The sequence below is a fragment of the Porites lutea genome, chromosome 1, assembly GCF_958299795.1.
Source record: "Porites lutea chromosome 1, jaPorLute2.1, whole genome shotgun sequence".
In the NCBI taxonomy this organism is placed as follows: domain Eukaryota; kingdom Metazoa; phylum Cnidaria; class Anthozoa; order Scleractinia; family Poritidae; genus Porites; species Porites lutea.
The window spans coordinates 14,012,095-14,034,444 of record NC_133201.1 but is presented as its reverse complement, the minus strand read 5'-3'; the positions used below and the strand labels follow the sequence as shown (position 1 = coordinate 14,034,444).

Below are 22,350 nucleotides of genomic sequence, written 5' to 3'. Positions count from 1 at the left end.
AAACACCATCCAAAAAATAACATTGAACTTTATATTGCCAGGAAAAGAGGCACATCAAATCAAAACGTTTCATTGAGGCCATGGTTAAAGTCGTAAGGGGTATCATGGAGAAGGCTGAAGAGTTGGGTTCTGATCCACATCTTGCAATGCTCATTTGTCGTGTGACCCCAATCAGACCAGGTCAGCTCAGCCCTGGAGAGAGATGCTCACCCAGCAGAAATATAGAGCACTTCTAACTATCCGTCAATATCTGCATCCCAATCTAGGGATCGACCGGGATCAGTAGGGAATAGTGGATAGCACAGAAACAAGCCCAATGCTGACCACTACGATGACACAGCTAAGCAACTTTGAGATATACTCCATTTATATTTCACAAACGTCGGTATTTCAGAACTCATACAGTGATTGAGAACCAACCACAAGAATTAAACCAGGCCCCAGTCATTCCTAGAACATTAACAAAGCCACCAAGGCCTGACCAGTCAAGCATCAATGAGCTCAACAACAGCTGATGTAGCCAAGCAGGCACCACCAAAGCCATTGCTAAAACAGTGTGCCGGAAAAAGCTCCGGTTGGCATTGCATTGTCTTACCCACAACGAGCTATTAGACCACCTATGCAGCTCATTGAGCAAATTTAGAGACACTACAACAAGATAACAGTTCTTAATATCATTAGTATTTCTTTTGTGTGTGTGCGTAAGGCAAGCTTTTGAATCAAGGACACCTTAACAGCTTTTCAACGTTTATTTTGCACATACCAACTTTACAGAACTCGGGTGCGAGAGTTGTGTGCCAAGTTTTCTAGTCATTGATGTCACCATCTTAAAAGAGGGAAGATGTTGCAATACGATATTGCATATTTATAAGCATGCAAACTATTTGTATTGTTCATATTTAAATTAGCTGTTCATGTAGTTCGCGCTAAGAAGAATAATTATTCATAGTTAAGCCTAACTCACCGGTTCAACTTGGAAGTGAAAGTGTAAAGTACAAGAGGAAACAGTGGCACTGACAGTTCAAATACTTTGACTGAGCTAGGGTTGAACACCCCATTAGAACATGCCAGAGAGACTCTGCAGCTTTTTCACATGTCCTACATGTTACATCCCCCTGGGTGCTTACCGTCTAATGAAGTATGCACTGCTGTATACAAGCTGTAACATGGTTGACATCAAAAGAAGACTAGAGGAAAGAGGACCAGACCAAATTACCGACACCCTGTGCAGATAGACCTTTGCCGCAAGGTCAGGGGTGAACATTTCATCCCACAACACAGTCTAACATACTCCTAGAAACTTAAGGCTAGACTCTGCCTTCAAAATTTCAACAACCACAATTTGATCCAGCCTGAAATCTGCTGGCTCATTCTCTTGTGACCCTTTTTTGACATGCATTGCATTTGTTGGGATTCCAGTGTAACCCCATGTCCCGCATCGCAGAGTTGGTAGATCTTACAACTGTGTTTAGCTTGGCCACAGACTAAGCATAAAGTGTTAGAGCATCAATCTTGGTGCCTATGGGCCTGGATAACCTATACCCCTCCACTGCACACAGAGACCAGGCAACTGGATTTAAGACAGTATAAAGAGACCAGGGCAAAGGGCGTCATCATGGTGTAAAGTTGATCAGCTGTGGTAAGCAGTCTCCAGAGGTGGGCAAATCTCCACCTTACATTCATCATTACTATACACAATGCAAGCTGCAATGTCACCATCTGGATAATTTATTGGAACTGTAAAACAAACTATATCTTGCTCTAACGTCAGGAACATATCTGCTAATACTGTAGCTGATGGCTTCCACCAAAAATAACTTAACAATAGGCGAGTTTCGTATTCCTGGGCAGCCTAGGACGAGCACTTGTTTTTGCGTGAAAACGAGGCTAATGCGGGTCACTTCTCACCAGGAAGACAAACAAACATGAAAACTTTGGCCAAAAAAAAGGACAATTTGAAACGTTAAGAGGTTTTGGAGCTCTCAAAACTTACTTACAGCAAAAAGAAATCATTGTTTCAAACAGCAAAAGGAAAATCAGCTCGTCATCACGAAGAAAAACTATACAACGAGCATAACCAGAAATTGACCAAAATATGGGTCGGTGAGTGAGTTCAACAAGAATGCGAAGATGGTTTCAAAATCCTTAAACAAGGTTATACCCTGAAGCCATTTTAATGTTTTTTCCAGTGATAGTTAAAACCTCGTTAAGCCATACTTTCCATTGGAGTGTACGTACTTGTCGAAAGCTTGCAAGTTAAAATTAAATCTTCTATATAATTGACATTTTTTCTAACGGACTGAATGCAAAAGCTTGTGTATTTGAAAAAAATAAACTGACGGGGCAGACGTTGTACATAAACTCCTTGCACTGTAAGGAAGTTTAATCTGTTTAAACGCACACGATTAAAGCTGTATTAGTTTATTTATACATAAGCTTACATTTAGCTTACATTAATTATCAAAATATTCTCTCACATAAAGAAAAACATACGCACATTTCACTCGACAAGAACTCAAACAGAATTTTATACAGAAGATATACTGAGCAGTTTACACTCCATTTTACAGATAAAAACAAGAGTAAAATAGAATACCAAGAGGTAGAATAATTAAAGGGAATAAAATATTGTCATTTTAAGAATTTCAAGCTTAAAAAGTTTACATCTTCTTTTGGCTTCGACGCTTTTTTCTTTCTCCTATTAAGTACGATCAGCCTTTCCCAGAATTTTGTTGTTTGCAACAGATATCCCTTTGGCTTACTGGTAAAGTTTAAGCTTTGAAATCTTACTGTTTTTAAGATTTCTATCGTTTTCCAGCGACTCCGCGGCAAATTACCTATGTTTGTTTTTGTTTTTGTAAAGAAGTTTACCCGCATTAGCCTCGCAATCGTGCTCGTCCCAGTACCGTCGGGGAATACGAAACTTGCCTACTATTTCGGTCCTTTTTTACCGAAGCATAATTTGCACTTACGAAATTGCAAAATGTCATATCTATAAACCACTTGTATACCTAAAATTGTCTTAGCAAGGTACAGTAAATATTATTTTTAAGAGAGTACCACTTACACGTGTGTTTTAAAGACGTCCCTACGGACAGAAAGTCGTCAACTTTTGTTCATTCATGGCCAAACCCAGAATTTTCAGATAATCCCAAATAATGCCAGTTAGGAAGGTTGTGCAACTAAGAGGAGTTGTGTCACGAAATTTATCAAAATTCAGACGGTGGCAACTGCCACCAAATTGACGGAAACAAAAATAACTGTTCAGAACATGAAAAGATGGTATAATTAACACAGTGGATTCAAAAGAGACACGGATGGATAAACTTGACGAAGATTTAAACGGATTGCAATTGTGGTTCACTTTTGTTGTTTGCAACGCTTGATGTGGTTTTGTATAATGCTTGGGAGACATTTGTTTAACAAGAAGCTGCAGTTTTGTCATTCACAAGTAATTTCTCAAGTTCCATAGCAAACAAGGAGGCACAGTTGGCATTATTAGCAAAATAAATTAGGCAGTCGTGACACAGCCCCTTTTAAAGCAGATGAGACGGAATCCATTAGGAAATTGAGTAATTATTGAGCATATTGCATCCTTTTTTACACTTTTCGAAGCTATAAATATAATAAATTATATGAAATAACTCCAAAGAAAAGGATCTTGTGGGAGCCCGAGAAAAGAAACTTCAAAAGCTTCAAATTTCAGAAAATGAAATCTTACGCATGACGATTTTACCCATGTTTTCTCAATTCCTGTGAATTTGAAATTTATTTTTTTGTGCTCCCATTAGAAATTGTCTTTGGTGTTATTACTGATAACTAAGTACCTCTATAACCCTTGAAAAGTGTAAAAAAGAATGCGTTATGGCTTAAAATATTCTGGTACAAGGTTTTAGCCACTAAAACTTTGGATTACTCAATTTCCCGATGGATTTCGTGTTAATTTAAAAATTCAAAAAAGATATTTTTCCCTTTTGCTAAATATCACTGTACCCTCTATTCAATGTTCAGATAAAGAAGAACAGTTACAAGCGCAAACACTGGTTTTGTTCAACTTCGGGCCAGGGGGAGGGGGAAAGAAGGGGCAAAATGAAGAAGCCTTCAAAAAAAGTTTGACTACGATTGTAGATACCTTTTGCTCCCCCTTGGAAATTACACATCCATAAATTTCAAGCTAAGGAATGACTCATGAGCATACGTACCATAGAAAGACAATCAGAACTGTTTTGAACTGTAAATTTTGCTTTTTATCTTCTGACCCACGCGCAAAGAATCAATGCCCTGATTGATTTGGCTTAATTGCATTCATTCCAGCTTTATGATTTATCATTCAATTACGTATAAAACTCATCCTTACATATCTTAGTTATTAGCTAAATTGGTATAAACAATGTTTTCAAATGACAGTAAAGTACATTTCACCTTTAAGAGTTGCATTATTTCTAACTTCAAAAAGACAATATAATGTAACATTTTACATCAGAAAACAATTTAAGAAACAAATACCTCTATCTTCTTCAACAAAGCAAAAGGAAATACAAATTCCACAAGGAAGCCTGCACCCTCCTTATATGGTACTGAAAGTGAAGTAAGATCAATCATGTAAGTTACTAAGTTTATTTTGATAGCGTCACAGAAACAAGATAAAGCTTTTTAAAAGGCGCCCTTCCCTCTTGGTCTTAAAAAAACTCATTTTTTCCTGAGGTGCATCTTGTGAGTGTCAATGATATCTAAGAGTCTTGCCATATGTTTTCGAAGTCTACTACCACTACCTGCTGCGCTTCCTACTCCTACTCCTGCTCCTCCTCAGACAGCTCCAGGATTCACTACCAGCTGCTCCTTGTCTGTCGTATGTATTGCCCAGGGAGCTCTTTCTCTAACCAATCCTTTATGGCCAGGGAGAATATGTCGCTGAAAAAATTTCCGTGGGATTTTTGTGATGATTTCAAGCAACCAGTGTACAAGTGTTAAGAGGGACCTAAGGAACATGTTTAATGTTGTCGGCACCTCTGTAATTCCTGCAGGAGGTATTTAAGGGGCACTGAAAAATTGCCTATTGAGCTTTACATGAAAACGAGGCTAAAGTTTGGAAATGATTAAAAAACGGCTGTTCAATCACGCTCTTTTCTGTAAATGTAAAAGTAATATTTCGTAAGATATCTAGGAATGTTTAATAACCGCTAGTGCATTGGTAAAAGTTAAAAATCCAAATTTGTAGTTCAAAAGAAGCCAGTTGCCTTAGATGAAAATAAGATTCCTTGAAATATCAATGTGGGAGAACAAGTAATTTGTCCTGCAACAAAGGTGGACATTCTTCGCTTTTTTCCCAACACTTAAAAGTTCAGGTACAAACTAGACTGCTTTTATAATAAAATAAGAAATTCCATTTTCAAACTATGACAGTTATATAGGCTATTTTTTTGGCTTCATTGCACGTGCTAACGCATATTCCAGTTTTCTGGTTTGGTGTTGTATGTTGCCACATGAACATTTGGGATACATATTGCCGTTAAGTCTTTTACCCAAACTAAATGTCGAGTTCTACAGAAACTGGAGAGACCAAAGACCTCAATTTATATTTTTGTGTATTATTTGTGGCCAAACCTAAGCCAAATGAACGACTTGTAGAGAAACCGACTTCTCATGACAGAGTATTTACGTGCACACAAGAATGGCCGTCTTAAGCCCATTTAGAATATTTCGAAAGCTGGTTAAAATTAAAAACGTTTACAGCTCAAAAGCTTAAGGGTAAAGGAGTATCGTGGCACAGACAGTGTTCAGGTGGTGTAAGGACGCCATCCATAGGGTCCTATATCGCAATCGCTCACAGATTTTCGAGCCAAAGAGAGACTGCTCACGATCTATACGAGAATGCTTATGCAAGCAAGAGAACGGTACGCAAGAGAGTTGGCTGGACCTAATGAAACAAGAAGGAAGATTTCAAACGTGGCGCCAGAGGAAATACTGCCGCAGCTGATGAGATTTAAAACATCACCATTTAACATAGGTTGGTGCTTCTTTTGTGACGGCAGTGAGTCTCGCAGGAAGGCCCTTTTACTTCTGCTACCCAGTCCTTACATACAGAGTTTTCAGCAATGACAGAGATCAACTTAAGAAAAGGTATGATATTGACTATGTCCGACTTACGAGCAGCATATTTATGGGAGAGTTTATTGAAGCAAACAATGTCCATGAGGATGCATGGAAGCGAAAAGCACGAAAACCATTGACTCAAATTTTGATACCTGAAGTGGAATTTCACCGACCACCAAAAGCTAACAAATCAGACCGACTAAGCGTTAAGAAGACACGGGATACCACCATTCATCTAGTAGAAAAGAAAAATAGTGACGATTCAAAAAAAATGAATGTATTCCTTGAAGCTGCACCCTTGTTACAGTAGGCAATCAATAGCTGCACAAAATGGGTGTTTTCAGTGATTGGCCAGTTTGAGTTTTCTGTCAGTTCCGAGGTCTTTGTTCGAACCCGATGTTAAGATGCTTCACTATTTCGCAGAGCGCTTTGATGACAATTCTTGAAAAGTTAATCGCTTGGTGGTGTATCAGAGCAAAGAGCGACCACTGGTCCTCAGGTAAGTGCGAATGAAAGATTAAATATGGAAGCCTCATCTCAGCTGCGAGTTGCTCTTGTTGACGCCAAAAATTGGCAGAACGTCAATCTCTCTGCAAGGCGGTCGATATCAAAGACTGTTCGCAATGAGCTGAGCCCTTTACTGCAGAATCATCCATAAGTACAAGTCCAACGATGAGGTCTGTCTGATTTTCGATAGATATGACTAGCCAATGTGTCTGAAAACAACTACCTGAGTAAACGGGCAGGCTGGTCAAGATCGCGTTTATTAACGTAGTAGTAATTCCACGCTTTTCTCATAATAAGACCGAGAACGAGCCATCTACAATTGTAGCTACCTGGCAGAGAAGTTCCTAGATCATGCTATGACGACAAATCTACAAGTTGTTGGGCCCTGGGTTACCAGTGTCGTCCAACACAACAAAATATGAACCATCTTTAAAGTGATCAAGAAGAAGCAGACACCAAGATGTTGTTACACGCTCTGGACGCAACTGCCAACGGTGCAATGGAGCTTTATATCTATTCTGATCTCCAAACAAAGATGTTACTTGTGCCTCTAAGGCGCTATCCGGAGCTGTGTGTGAAGAAATCGTTTGTCTTTGCTACGGTTGATAACCATTGTGTGGTTGGTCTTAGTCCAATAGCTAGTGCCCTCGGTAGTGTTAAACTTGCCGCATTACCAGCGTTCCACGCTGATATCACCGAGCGTTTTTCTGTTAAAGGGAAAATTTTATGCTGGAAAACGTTCATGAACACAGAAGATACCATAACTCCTTTGGGAAGCCTTCACGAGCCACAGTGCATCCCCTGAGACGAGATATTGGTCCTTATAAGCCAGCTTTATCAGCCTGGAACCGGTATCTCACAAGTCAAGGAACTAACATGGTAACATGTATGTTCAGAAAAAAATCAGGCGAATCGGATAGGCTTCCACCAAATGAAGGGTCATTTTATGAAGCAATTCTCCGCGCCCACTATCAAAATGATAGTTTGGAACAATGATAAAGTGTGCTGTCCTAGTTTGTTATAGCCAGATGGATTCGATGGGAGAAAAGGTAGGATAAATGGATCCCCGTTATGACAAAAGAAGCACCTGCTCCTGAAGAAATCGTCCAATTGCTCAAGTGCAGCAGTGAAAGAACTGATGCTCACACAATCGATGCCACCGCCGGAAATCAGGCTTGAATTACAGCTACCTCTGTTCTGGCTGTGACGGTAATGATCCCTGTGAAAATGCAAGTGAAGATACTAATACACTAAAAATTGAGGAGGAGGACCCTAACAGTGAGGTGTAGAAAGATTAGAGAGTCGAAATTTGTTGAAAAATATGGATTTCAATTTGTCAATGTGAAAAGGTATTAATGTTAGTACTCTTTAAGGGTCACATTGTATTAAGGCTCTACTTCGGGTCACGTGACCACCCAAAAGTGTCGCCATCAACTACTTATTACGTAAGACATCCCAGAATATCGAAACTGATTGTAGTTTGTTCCAAAATTTCAATAAACGGCCATTTTTCAGTCGTTTTATTGTTCAGCCTCGTTCTCATGCAGGGGAGAACAGCGCTCTTTTTTTAAAGCCTTCTAAAAATCCTCTGCACGCAATACAAAAGTGCCGACAACATTAAACATGTTCCTCAGGTCCCCCTTAACAGTTCTACACTGGTCGCTTGAAATCATCACGAAAATCCCACAGGACTACCATTGCTCCTAGACTATTACTCTTTCCTCACGCTTTCTTCTCTTGTAGTCATCAGGGTGTTCCACTTCACTGCAGTTTCTCCTTTTCCATGCAGGCTTTAGTAGTCTTTCTTCACTCTGACTCAGATAGTCGACAAGGCAAAGTTCCTCCAGCTTTACACAATCCTCCACGCTGATCAGCCCTCATCCCCCTTCCATATGACTGGAGAACACCATGTTTACTAAGCAATTTTCTCGTCTTTTGATCAACATTCATTAACCCAGCCTTAGCCCAGTTGTAATAATAATAATAATAATAATAATAATAATAATAATAATAATAATAATAATAATAATAATAATAATTATTATTATTATTATTATTATTATTATCATTATCATTATTAGGGACTTGAACAAGCACTACAGAAGCATCTAGTGAGGAGACCGGAAGTGATTTTTGCAGCCAGGTGTCAATGCGTCAGTTGAGGGTTTAAATACAGCAAACGTCAGATTCAAGTTGCAGAAAATAAGCAGATAAAAACAGCTCAAAACAATTCTTATGGATAAAACATTGCATGAAACTACTAATTTAGGTTTAGAAATAATTTACAATAACAGGCAAGTAAATAGGAAAAATGGTCAAGTGGTACAAATTCCCATTCCAACACGATTTCTTTCGATCTTTATCGCGTTTATGCAAATTCACTTAATTTGTCAGATGTAGGTGAAATCTCTTGACGATGAATTCCTAGGAACCATAACCAAGTTCAGAAAGAAAAAATAATGTAATCGTCGCTTGTTTGCATCCTTAATAACAGGTGGAATAATGCATTTTCTTGTCGAATTCATGCAGTGACGGGTAAAACATGTTGCAAAGTAGTGTGATGCAAGTGCAAAATTGTTGTGTTTCTAATAAAATCCTTTTTCTAGCCATACTACTGGGTGTTTCAAAAGTTCGTTCCGATTATATATTTTATTTTGCGCTAAGCATTAAGGCTTCTTCAGGCAAATGTACACTGATTCAGGTAAGAAATTTATCGAAATAACCTTTCAAAGCAATTTCAAACTAAAGTTTGAAGAAATTATAGTATTTTTCAAGTTTTGCCCCAGATTTGCACGTACGCGAGTTTTTTGCCGCCATATTTTTCCTGCCTATTTTGTAGGGTTTTTTAATTCGTTTTTTTTTGCGGCCTTCTTTTATTTTCTCTACTACTTCACGAAAACGAAGGCCTACACTATTTGTGCTATAGAGCTCTAGAGCTCAGGCATCTGTTTTTACGGTCTTCTGGCCATTCAATCAAAGAAATTGATAAACTGTTGAAGAAGTCTGAACTATTTAAGTGAACAAGTGATCAAAAGTAAAGACTTTAGAAGACAAACCAAGGAGTGGATAGCCGTTGTTTTTTATATGTGCGAGAAATGTTATCGAAAAAGCTGTAAGTATATGCGTAATAATTCTACAAGACAGAAAGGAAAAAAAATCAACTTTACAATATGAAAGTTTCGAGTACAACAGTATGAAGATATATGACCAACAATGGTTGGAAAGCCTTGAAGAGAAAAAAGCGGCGTACATGCGGACATGGTGTCAAACGGATTTGCAAACTTTATAGCAAAGGGCAACGGGCTGGCAAACTCACGTGATGTGAACCCTCTAGAGACAATCTGGATTATCGTTGACAAGACAACATACAAAGATCCAGCCCCCAAAACACTGGACGAGCTGAGAGAGTGACTACGCTTCGTGTGGAAAAATGTTTCTTTAGACACACTTTGGGAGCTGGTACATTCTATACCTCACCACCTAGAAAATGTCAGAAAACATAAAGGAAGACATTTTGGTTACTAATATTTCAGATATTCAATGTTAAATGAATAATAAAAAACATACTTAAGTTTTACAGACTGTATTTTTAATAATCAGTGAAATTCAAGCAAAGAAAAAATCGGAACGAACTTTTGAAACACCCTGTACACTTCCTATGAATACGTTGGAGACCTTGATGGGCCGTAATATGAGGGACGTAAGTATTTTCTTGTATTTTACCTGCTAAGAACGCCAGTATTTGAAACAGAATTGCAAGATATATACATTATATCCTTTCTCAGCGTGCTTGGCCATTTCTCAAAGCTTATTTTTCGATGTTGAGCACCAAATTCGGTGGGTGGCATGAAAGCCCAACAACTTGATTCTGTGGATTGTATGTGTATTAAAAGTAGGCTCGATTAGCTCTTACAATTCATAGCATGTCTTTCCGCATTTTCGACTCATATTGAATTCATATTTCAAAATGTGTGCAAAAAAAACTGTACAGTGTATAAGAAAGTCAAGAATGAAAAGTAGGGATCAATGTTTAAGTGTGATATTAATATTTTTGGTTTTTTAGGGGCATGGAATGGAGCAGTAAAAATGATACAACGCAAAGTATTTGCAAAAGATAAAAGAAGACAAAACTACAGTCAAACCCTTTACGGACACCCACTCAATAGGGACACCCCATTATTACGGACAGTTTTCTTTGTCCCTGGGGAATGCCCATACACTTCCTCTAAATTCAACCTGCTTAAAGGAACTATGTCAGCTCAGGCGCATGCATGGATGGTGGAAAACGACTTTAAAAGGTTGGCCCAACGGTTTCAAGTTCTGTTGGGGACTTTGGAAGGCTGTTTTTTTACCTGTTTAAATTTTAGCCAAGGTTGGATAGTGCAGTTTTGCATTAAGAATCGTTCTATGGTGATTACAGAAGACTTTTTTTTGCATTATTTTTGAAATTCATTGCATTTTGAATTTTTTTACATGGATTTACAGTGTCCTCTTATCGGCGGCTGTTGTACTGACTGCGGCCGAATGAGAAATGACTGCTACTCCACAATGAGTGATGGAATCTTAGGTAGAATCTTTCCTCATAGTTCACAGAACCTTTCTGTTGACTTGTTTTAGATGCTGTTGGCTCTCGGATATTTTTTTGTGCTCAAAGTCAGCTTTTGAGTTGGTGGTGGCTGTTTAATTAACCAGCACTCATCCACTTCACCTTATCCGGGCTACTCACTGCATCTTTAACAGTGGTTGGCTCAGTTATCTCACCATTTGTGACACTTGCCCAGTCTCCATAGTAATCAGGTGCTTTCTTCTCCCGGTTTGATCTTCGCACCACTGGTTCTGCTCCCTCTTCAGTTGTGTGTTCTTTATCAGCTACATGTTTCTCATCATTGTGAAAGTCCAATTCCACATACCGCTCACTGCTCCTTTCTAGGACACTTTGCTCCTTCTCGATCCTGTGGCTTGATTCGTCGAACACGACATCCCGGCTATAAAAGACTCTTTCGCACCTTGGATCGTACAGTCAGTAACCCTTCCTCTCAGTACCATAGCTTAGAAGTACACACTTCCTTGATTTCGCATCCAGTTTCTGACGCTCGTCCTTAGCTACATGAGCATACACAGCACATCTGAAAACTCTAAGGTGTCCCACATTTGGTTTCTGCCTGTCCAGGCTTCAAAAGGAGTCTTCCCTTCCACTGCAGTCGTCGGACTTCGATTTTGCAAGTACACGGCTGTTGACAGCGCTTCAGCCCAGAAACAATGTGGTAGACTAGAATCAGCCAGCATGGATCGCACTGCTTCGACTAGTGTTCTATTCACCCTTTCAGCAACACCATTCTGCTCCGGAGTTTTGGGTACAGTCAGCTCATGTCAAACTCCTTCTTTCTTTAAGCACTTTTCAAAATCTGCTGAGACACACTCACCACCATTGTCGGTGCGCAGAGTTTTCAGCTTTCTGCCTGTTGACCTTTCAACTCGAGAAAACATGGGAAGACTTCATCCTTGTGTTTCAGGACATATATCCAGATGTAGCGGGTATTGTCATCAATAAATGCAAGAAAGTGTTCTCCTCCACTCGGGAACTTGGCATTCATCTTACTACACACATCACTATGCACCAACCCCAGGGGTTCACTTGGTCACTTGCCTCCGTCAACTGGGAACCTACTTCTGTGGTGTTTTCCTTCCACGCATGACTCGCAGAAAGAGGTTTCCCTTGACATATTTCAATCACAGTTATCAACCAGTTTTTCCTTGGCCAACTTTTGCAGGTTCCGTGCTCCAAGGTGGCCATATAACCGATGCCAAGTATCTTCCTTTGTTTCTTTGCTCTTGTTAACAGCTGCATTGATTTGTTCATTATCAGCCTGACAGTTCAGGTGGTACAAGCTTCCTACCCTAGTAGCAACAGCTATCACCTTCTTGTTTGAGTCCAATATTTCACACCCAGTCTCAGTGAACTTAACTACCTTTCCAGCTGATGCTGCCTTTGACACGCTTAACAGGTTGTACAACAGATCAGGCACTTCATGCGGAAGAAATTCGTGCAGTTTACACCTGCTAGCCTTTCCACCTACTTCGGTCAACTCCAAACACGTCACATATGCATCACCCTTTTTCAGTACATTTTTTTCTCGTCACTGCACGAACAAGACATGAAAATGCACAATTTCAAGTTTTATGGAGGATGTAAATAACGGACAATGAATTTTTGTCCTTTCTAAACTTGGTTATGGTTCTTAGGAATTCACCTTTAGGAGAGTTCACTTACATTTGATAAACTAAGCGAATGGAATAATTGTCATAAATATCAAGAGAACAAGAATTCACTTTTTAAACATCATCGTCATCGTGTTACTTTAAACTCACTACCGACGAGTGGCAGGAAAAATCACTTCTGGTCTTTGACTTGACAATTCCGTAGTCACTGCTTTAAGTCTCTCCTCAAGCTGATGCTACTACCACTACTACTACAACATTATTAAACTATGAATAAATATTTACCTTTGTTCAAAAGATACAGTGCACGGTCCGTAAGAAGAACATGAATAAAGTATAGTTGTTTTCCAAGTTGACCATATGCAAACATCAGCATCTACTCCATCAGAAGAAAAAAGACAATATAAATTTAGCTCAATGTTTAATTCAATAGGATTAGCTGTTATGATTCATAAGGCTATTAAGTACCTATTTATATGTCCCCTTCTACAGAATTCAATGCTTTGGATACCGACGATTTATAGCTGACGCAGATGTAACCAAAAATAAGCTCACTATTCTCAAACTATTGATGTAATATATCAAACATGAGACGCAGTGTTTCATCACCAGATGAAACACCAAGAAGAGAGTTGAAATACGACGCGTAGCGGAGTATTTTTGACGAACTTCGAGGTGTTTCATCTGGTGATGAAACACTGTGTCGAATGTTTGATATTTCTTCTCAAACAAAATCATTTTTGAAGGAGAAATTAAGGATGCAAAAATGAGCAGTTTTTCATCCGATATCCAAACACTCATTAAACATTAATTTCCTTTGAATTTTCTTTATGAATTATTAATGAGTTTGAGAAAGCCATAGCAAATACTTATTCTTGGACAAACGAAAGTGATTTTTATTTGGTAATAGCTAGGCATGTAATTTAAAGCATTTGGATTCATAAGTAACCGGGTCCAAGAAAAATGTATTCCTTGGCCATCTCATTCACAAACTGCATTAGTTCTGGTTAGACAGGTCTAAGGCGTTGCAGTACACTGGTTCTTACTCTGACTAGGATTCTGTAGCAAGTAGTTAACGGATGACACGCAACAGACGCATCATGAAATTATATCGGGCCAAGTTCCATTTAAATAGCACTCAGTGAGTTACTGATATCAGCATCGCCTTAATTTGTTTTTTCTTTCCTTGAATTTCCATTCGGAGCCGCATACAGTTATCCATCGAATTTTATCACATTTTTCCTTCTCTACGCTGTAGGTATTAAGAATTGTATTTTTCAGGTCCCATTTTGTTCGTTCTGTGAAAAATTACTTTTCTCTCGCATTTGGCATGCAAGTCTCCACTTACTAATTAAAACATGTTCGCTATTGGATTTAAATCAGGGCTCACTGATATCACGTCTTGAACAATTTATTCTGCATTAGGTCATTGTAAAGTAATGTCGGCCAAACCCTTGACTTCTTGGTTAGTGTCTTAAATAAAGTTCGTATTGTATTTTGTTTTCCTTTTCTCTCGCATTTGGCATGCAAGTCTCCACTTACTAATTAAAACATGTTCGCTATTGGATTTAAATCAGGGCTCACTGATATCACATATTGAACAATTTATTCTGCATTAGGTCATTGTAAAGTAATGTCGGCCAAACCCTTGACTTCTTGGTTAGTGTCTTAAACAAAGTTCATATTGTATTTTGTTTTCCTTATATTTGAGAAATGGTTTTTGCAAACTTGAGCGGTAAAGATAGCCAAAGAAAGCTAAAGAAATTCTCATCATAAATTTAAAGCCTTAGAATCAAAACACCTTATGCTACAGGTCACACTTCTTTTTTCATCGAGCATGCTGCCACATCTTAACAGCGTGTAATAATAACCAGATGGCCTTTAAACCTCACACAATCCTTGCCAAAAATCCTTGGAACACCTATGCGCGTCCCTTTCCCTCTGCGATGTTGAGATGTGATTGCAAAGTTATGTGGCTACAACAACATTGCAAAAGGGAGGGGCAAAACGAAAGGGAGCAGAATTTTCCAAAGTGTTTCAAGGTTTTTGTCTGAGATTGTAGATTAATTATATATACACATGGACCCTAAAAAAGTACAGTGAAAATACTGTTGTGTTTTGCAACTCTTAGAATTTTTTTTACGTGCAACAGTGAAATTGGTTGGCCTACACAACTTTAATCTCCTGTTTAAACTCCCTTTTTTGGCCGTTGTTTACTTTCTGGTGGGTAGCTCATGCTGTGGAGCTTCTATCACATCAAGAGGACATGAAGCGGGTCTCTGTTAAACATTGTCCTTCTGGTGGTTTTTGTTTGTGACAGAATTTGACCTCTTTTGAATGTTAACCCTGATATTGCAACTCAATAACCTTTTAATAACGGTTTTAGTTTCTGAAGTTTGCCCTAAAATGCTTGTATGTAGAGTTGTTTTGTCCATGAATGCAGTGACTCCCTGCTGTGTTTTATTGTGCTGGGCCCAGAGCCTTAGACACGCTTGCAGGATGTAGAATTCTCATGAGGAGTGATCTACAGACCCTCATTTAAAAAGAAGGAATTATAGCTTACACTGGAAGCTACGCCAACCAACCAAATACGGAGAATTGTACTCGATGACTGATAACCTCCACTTTTCTATAGATAATTCGAGTCTTTGGAGTGGAGCACAATGTTATGTACTTCCTTCTTTAGTAATTACTTTTGAATTTTATAGCTTCACAGCTTGCAACTGTTCGGCTAATCTTAAACGCCACTTTCTGATCAGGTAAGACCATGGTTTCGGTTCTCTATGTGAACCATATCAGTTGCAATTAAAAGAGCAACATTAGTCTTGTGGTGAGAATGGTAGTCATTCTGTCAGACTAAGCTTTGACCTTGCACATTATTAGAGATACCCTATCAGTGATTGAAAATTCTTATTTTCCTCCTGCCTACTTAAAGCGCAGCCAATTATTGATTGTGGACAAACAAAGATGCCACATACTCCACCTAAAATCTGGACAATAACTAGATAAAGATCACTGCTCACAGCAACATCAAATTAAGTACATTTAAATGTGCTAATAATAAAATTAATGCCAGTTTGGTCTTGAATGGTCCGAAAAATTCACTGTCTTTGTCACATTCCACCAACAGAAGTTCGGGAACTTCAGTATATTTTTATTTTCTGATGGAATCATAGGGCATTTACAATATGCAAACTAAATAAGGAAATATAAAAAACACAGGAACACTTGAAGCCCTACATTTGTATCCTACCCTCTCTCTCTCACTACCACACCGACCTGCCAAAATTCAGTTCTTATATGATTTTTTTTAATGGTGAGTTTTCAACACGAATTGTGTACTTGAAGTGTACACTCCGAATGAATACATTATGTCCTACTCGAATATGTTTTTACAGTATATACTAAAGACTCAGCCTATGGGCATACAAACAATGTTACTACACAATACACGCTGATTAGGCTTAGATGAACTATACTACATGGGCTTATGTAATATGTTACATCCCCTTCTCTTAAACAATAAACATGCATTATAATAACACAAAATTAGTCCTTCAAATCTAAGTCTGCTTCATAGTAACTTCAACTGATCTGTAAACAAAGAAAACGAGTAAAGTCACTGAAAACGGGATTCGCTGTCTTAGATTCATGTATCGTAAAATATATCTAATAAAACAGCAGTCAAAGATTTAGTCTTTCTGAGCCAGATTTCATTCACCTATTCTCGGTTTCTGCTGGGGCGGGATCTCAGGAGTCAACGCTTGAAGGTATTGGCATTTTGAGTGTAGTCGTACTTCCTTGTGGGATGATGGTCTACAAGTTTTTTAACTGGATTGTTGGATGGGTTTTTTGGTCTAAGGCGGATCCTATTCCTTCACAGGTGGACACCGGTCTCAATTTCCAAAGTATAGGAGCGGTGTGAATTTCCTTGATCTACGACCTTAGTGGCACTCCATGCCTTCCTCTCAGGATCTTGTACATAGATGGCTTTGCCCTTGTATAACTTAGGGAGTTCCTTGGTGTGTCTGTTGTAACAATGTAATGGCTCTGATTGTCTTGTCTCGCCTTCCGCCAGTTTCTAAAGTCTTCTTAGTCTTTTGATGGGTAGATCTTTGTAGGGAGCGTGGATTTAAAAATTCGACCACCGAGAAGTTCAGCTGGCGATGCTATATTGGGACTCAGGGGTGTTGTTCGTGGTGCCAACAGGGCTAGATCTATGTCTTCCCTGGTCTCTCCACACTCAAGGATGAACCTCTTCACCGTTTGGACTTGATGTTCTACTAATCCATGGCCACGTGGGGAGGATGACATTATGATGTTGAAGCCGTATTGGCTTGCCGGTTGTTGGAACTCGACAGAGGTGAATTGAGGATTGTTGGCACATTATAAAGTTTCTGGAATTCCATTTTCTGCAGATATCGTATTTCTTTCTTTTACAACGGCTCCAGTTGAAAGGTTGTTGAGCTTTCTGACAAATGGGAACTTCGAGTAGTGGTCAACAACTATAAGAAACCACGACTGTTGGGCATAAAATACATCTGCACTCACAGTTTACCACCGTCTTGGGTTGATCTCCGAGGGTATCATAGGCTCTTTTTGATGAGAAGTTTGGTACTTTTGCACACCCTACGCGCGTTTACAAGACTTCCCATTTCTCTATGGATGCTTGGCCAGTGAACACAGGATTTGGCTCGCAGCTTGCATTTTTCTATGCCAAAATGTCCTCTGTGGATTTGCTGCAAGTTTTTGCCTCTTAAGGATTCTGCAGGGACTATGACACATCTTCCAAGAAGTACTAACCCATTTTCTACCAATATCTCATCTCGCAACGACCAGTACGGTTTTACTTTCAGGTCAACTTCATTAAGACTGTCTGGCCAGCCTTTCACGACCTGCTGGGATAACTGCTGTAGGACTTTATCTTTTGCAGTTTCGTCCTTGAACTCTTGCATTTTAGCTGGAAAGATTCTGATTCGATGGTGAATGTTCACATTCATATCTGGTACCTCAAATTCATCTAACGACGAGGGGTGTGACAGGGCGTCAGCTGTGACCATTTCTCTTCCTCGAAGATATTTAATAACACAGTGATCACAGTGATATGGTTGTGGATACAGCAGCATTCTTTTACGGCGTGGGGCGATGATCGGATTGAACCACAAATGATCTTCCATAGAGATAGGAATGGAATTTCTCACAGCCATAGACCATAATATTTCTCGTTCAATGTTGGCATATGTTCATGTTTCCGCAGGAGGTGAGCGCTTTCGATGCAAATGCGTTTGGTCTGTTGTCCTGGAATAGAGCTGCACCCAGGCCCTTGATTGATGCATCAACATGAAGGAAAACTGGTTCATTTCTGTTGTAGTACGCGAGAGTAGTTGCAATGCAGATTTAAGACTTTCCCTTTTCAAAGGCTCTCAAGTATGATGGGTTCCACGCAAAGTCGACATTCTATTTAAAAGGTCTCTTAAGGGCGCAGTGTGGTCAGCTAACTTGGGAATGAATGAGCTCATGCAAGTTGCCATCCTCAGGAAAGTGTGAAGCTCCTTCTTGTCTTCAGGTGGTTCCAGGTTTTTTTATGGCTTGGACTTTGTCTAGGCTTGGCTTGACACCATCTGGTGTGTAAAGCATAATGAAGAAATTGCATTCCTTCGTCTTGATAACACACTTCTCTTCACTGATCTTGCTGCCAGCTTTCGCGGAAAGCTCCATGATTTCGTGAAGGTCTAAGTCATGTTGTTTGTCATTCTTTCCGTAGAACATGGAACAAGACTTTCAGGGAATTGAATTTTCCATGAACTCGCCTCGAAGTATTTCATGGGCCATGAAACCATAGAACGAGACTTTCATGGGGCATTAATTATCCACGAATCCAAGTACGGTATGGATTTCAAGAACCTTTGCCTTGTCCTGACGAGAAGATAAGCACTTGCTTTCCGACTCCCCAAGATCACGGGGGATACACAAATTCCAGCTGGCTGAAAAGTGATCTGAAAATGTCATGCTATGCTTTTCTTTGAGAACCTGTAAGAGCCGAAGAAGAATGTGATTTTGACCATTGACTTCAAAATAGTAGCAGAAATCGAGATAAGAGACCATATGTTTTGCGTCCTGCTTCGCAGATGAGTTGTATAAGCTTTGCATGGTATTTGTTCTTTCTTAGGCGACACAATTTCAACCAAACCAAGATAGTGGACTTACTGTGCAAGTTTACGGACTAACTCACAACACCATGGCATAGTGGTTACGCCTTCCCTAAAGGGAGGCAGCAGCCACAAAACCCCGCATGTATTACGTTAGCCTGCGTAACAAGCGTTTTCGTGTGAGTTCGTTGAGAAAGTTGAGACGAGAGCAAAAAAGAGGAATGACAGGGAGGAGGAGGAGGGGAAAGAAGGAAAAGCTTGCCTGCAAACCCCACGATTTTGAAAAACTGCGTTTGCCCACAAACACAGCTGCTGATTGGTGCGGTGCTGGTAGTGTTGATTAAATAGCAATCAATACATCAATCAAACCAGGCATGTTTTGTTTACGTTGGTGACAGATCTGGTCCAAAGCATTTTGAACTGATATTTATTTGAATCCTGTTTGTACGAAGGTTTATCAGATCTGAGCCCCTTCAAAGTATAATTGGAGATCGAGCAGTGGACAACAGTGAAGGCCAATTTATTGGGAATGACAGCGTGCTGATCTGACGGGAAAAAAATAGACTGTTTGTTGGAGAACATCAACATAAATCAGAACACCCAGAACATCAGTACTCGACACTAGCTAAAGCGGCCACGGACAAGAGATTTGTCAACTTTTTGTTTTACTGGAAATTTGGCAGCATATGTAGAGAACTTTTTGACAACGGCCGGAGAGCAGGCATTCTACAAAACTGGCACAGTGAATTGTTCCGGACAGATCAATTCTTTGCGATGTTTTCACAAGATTTCAGATGAGATAAAGCCACATAACGTTCCAAATTTAACTTGACAATAAAAAACAAGAAATTCCCCAGCAATCGCTCAGAGTTTCAACGTTCTTTTATCATAAGCTCCCAACATCAGTGGCTTCATAGCTCAGTTGGTCAGAGCATCACATCGTTATCGCAAGGGCACGGGTTTAAGCCCTGTTGGAGTCCTGAATTTTTTCAGGCTTCTTATGCAATTGCATAAATTGCATAAACAACTGTGAGGATCATTCTTCATTTGATCTCATTTCCGCATAAAGATTTATCACATTCATCTCTTACATGGGAAAATAATATGAACACATAATTGACCAGCTCCCAACATCAGTGGCTTCACAGCTCAGTTGGTTAGAGCATCGCATTAGTATCGAGAGGCCACTGGTTCAAACCCCATTGGAGTCCTGAATTATTTTCAGGCTTCTTACGCAAATGGACAGATTGCATTCACAGTTGCGAGGATCATTCTTCATTTTTTTGACATTACGAGACTGTTGACATTACAAGACTGTTGGTGATTCATTGAGACTTGCGCTTTAGCACTTAAAGGTCTAGAGGAGCACTCCAACGAGACTGAATGAGTGGTTACAGGCTATCTGAACAACAGTTCCCATCAGAGTGGCGCCTTAACCGTTTCCAGAACAGTACCTGCCAGACTGTCTACGATTAAATAAAACCTAATGACTCTAACAAGAAATTAGTAAGCGAGAACAGGAAATTAATCAAGTGATGTGTGACCTGGAGAAAACGTACGAGGAATGTCCGAGAAAACTCAGCAAACAAATGCATGTTGCACATGCAACAGAAACAGGGGGAACAGCCTCGGAGAGGTGAATTGGCGATAAATGAGAACAATGAAAATGAAGGTTTGGAGAGATCACAACAAACAGCACAAAATGCAAACCTGGGAGTTCAGCTAACTACACAACTTTAACCCTGTACTTTACCTGTCTTGAGTTTGGGATTATCTACAACTACTGCCTTAAACAGTGTAGCTGCATTGTAACCTTTGACTAACTTTGTTTAATCATCGACTCCAATTTCACCAGACATCACTGTCTTACAAACCTCCAATGTTGGACCAACCCCTTCACTTTCAGCAGCCACCCTTGGATGCACACATTAACTGAGCCCAGACTATGCTAGTTCAGTCCTCTGCCATACGTCCTTCTATTATGTCTTCAAATCAGTTATATGTACCAGCAACTCAAGCTCACACTGCATTCCAGCTGGCATCAAGTAGTAGCCAAGTACAGTTTTTGACTCCTGCTGTGTTTGCCAGCCATTAAGTTCCAACAATTACCAGATCAGTATTTACTCTTAAACAGCATTAGTATGAGTAAGCATATTTAACATTCCACAATTTTATCGCAATAAGAAGAATTATGAAGCCTGGAAAGCACCCTCCTACTCTTGAATTGACAAAGCCAAAGTCTGACCAGAGTATAAGTTGCTACAATTGCTTGAGTGCGTTCAAGGTGGACAATTAAAGTCATTAAAAAATTTGGGACACTGCAGTGGTGCATGATGCAGACAAATCTGGAGTAGAGCCGAGGTGGGGCGGGACACGCAGAGTGCTCACATTACGACTTGTAGAATTAGACGCCATTAAGCAGATACCAGAGGGAAATGAAAAAGACCTTAAGCAGTTTACTGAGCTACTACACACAGTAGCGGTGACCCTAACAGGTGCCAACCAGGAAGCAACACTTGGTAGTGGGTCGCTGTACATTTCCCTTCAACACAATTTCATCAAGAACCTTCTGGCTAAGTATAAGCATTGGGTCTGTGACAATTCTAGAACCGAGATTTCAAGACATTTAGGGAGTTTATTGACAGAGAGTCAGAGTTTATGACCATAGCCTCGGAGAAAATATGCGTCCTCAGTGGATCCAGGAAAAAAAGAGCTATATTAGCTAAAGAAGAACCTGACCCTAAGGAGAAGCATGAAAAAGTGCAGAGTATGCAAGGACATCCATGACAGTACACGACAGGTGGAACATAGCTAAAGAGCATTAACTGCGTTTTAGATGTCTCAGTGATGGAAACCATAGAGAAGCACGCTCCAGGAGTAAAGTCTGTGGGATAACAAGGTGTCATTTCATCATCACTGGATGCTTCACAAAGACACAAAGGAAGACGAGCAAGCTGAGGCAGCAAATGAAGCAGATTATTTTGTCAAATGCATCAAAGGCAGAGGGGGAGCCAAGTGAGATAACCCACACAGCCACTATCGGAGCAGAACCCGTGACCATGAACGGGTTTATGGCACTGAGAACTGTCTCAGTCTATGTGAAGGCTCACATAGAAGGCTCAAAGTAAATGCTAAGAGCAGTAGAACTTACTTAAACAGTGACAGTGCACCATAACTCGAACTTGAGGGCAGACCACATGAACCTATAGTCAATGTGCTGAATGACAATCAGGAAAAGTGGGACATCACAGTCGTTGAGTTCCGATGGAAAAGTTTGTAAAGTAGTCTCTGCCTGTACAGCTGAAAGCACAGGAAACATGTAATTAGCTGATTAGAGTACACACAAGCTTAAGTGGATGCACCTAAAGGCCATCAAGTTCCC

General features: G+C 39.8%; 1 protein-coding gene and 1 pseudogene across 2 annotated transcripts in view; both read right to left on the bottom strand.

Moving 5' to 3' along the window:
- The window catches only part of LOC140945680 (pleckstrin homology domain-containing family M member 2-like), a 202,316-nt gene that overhangs the window by 101,377 nt on the left and 78,589 nt on the right, over positions 1 to 22,350 (bottom strand). For both annotated transcript variants that reach the window (XM_073394713.1, XM_073394721.1), the window contains exons 13-14: positions 13,105 to 13,195; positions 4,507 to 4,577 (exon numbers count right to left, since the gene is read on the bottom strand). In XM_073394713.1, the coding sequence (XP_073250814.1) occupies positions 4,507 to 4,577; positions 13,105 to 13,195 (162 nt within the window). The remainder of the gene's footprint in view (positions 1 to 4,506; positions 4,578 to 13,104; positions 13,196 to 22,350) is intronic.
- LOC140935415 (uncharacterized) lies at positions 16,088 to 17,897 on the bottom strand (annotated as a pseudogene).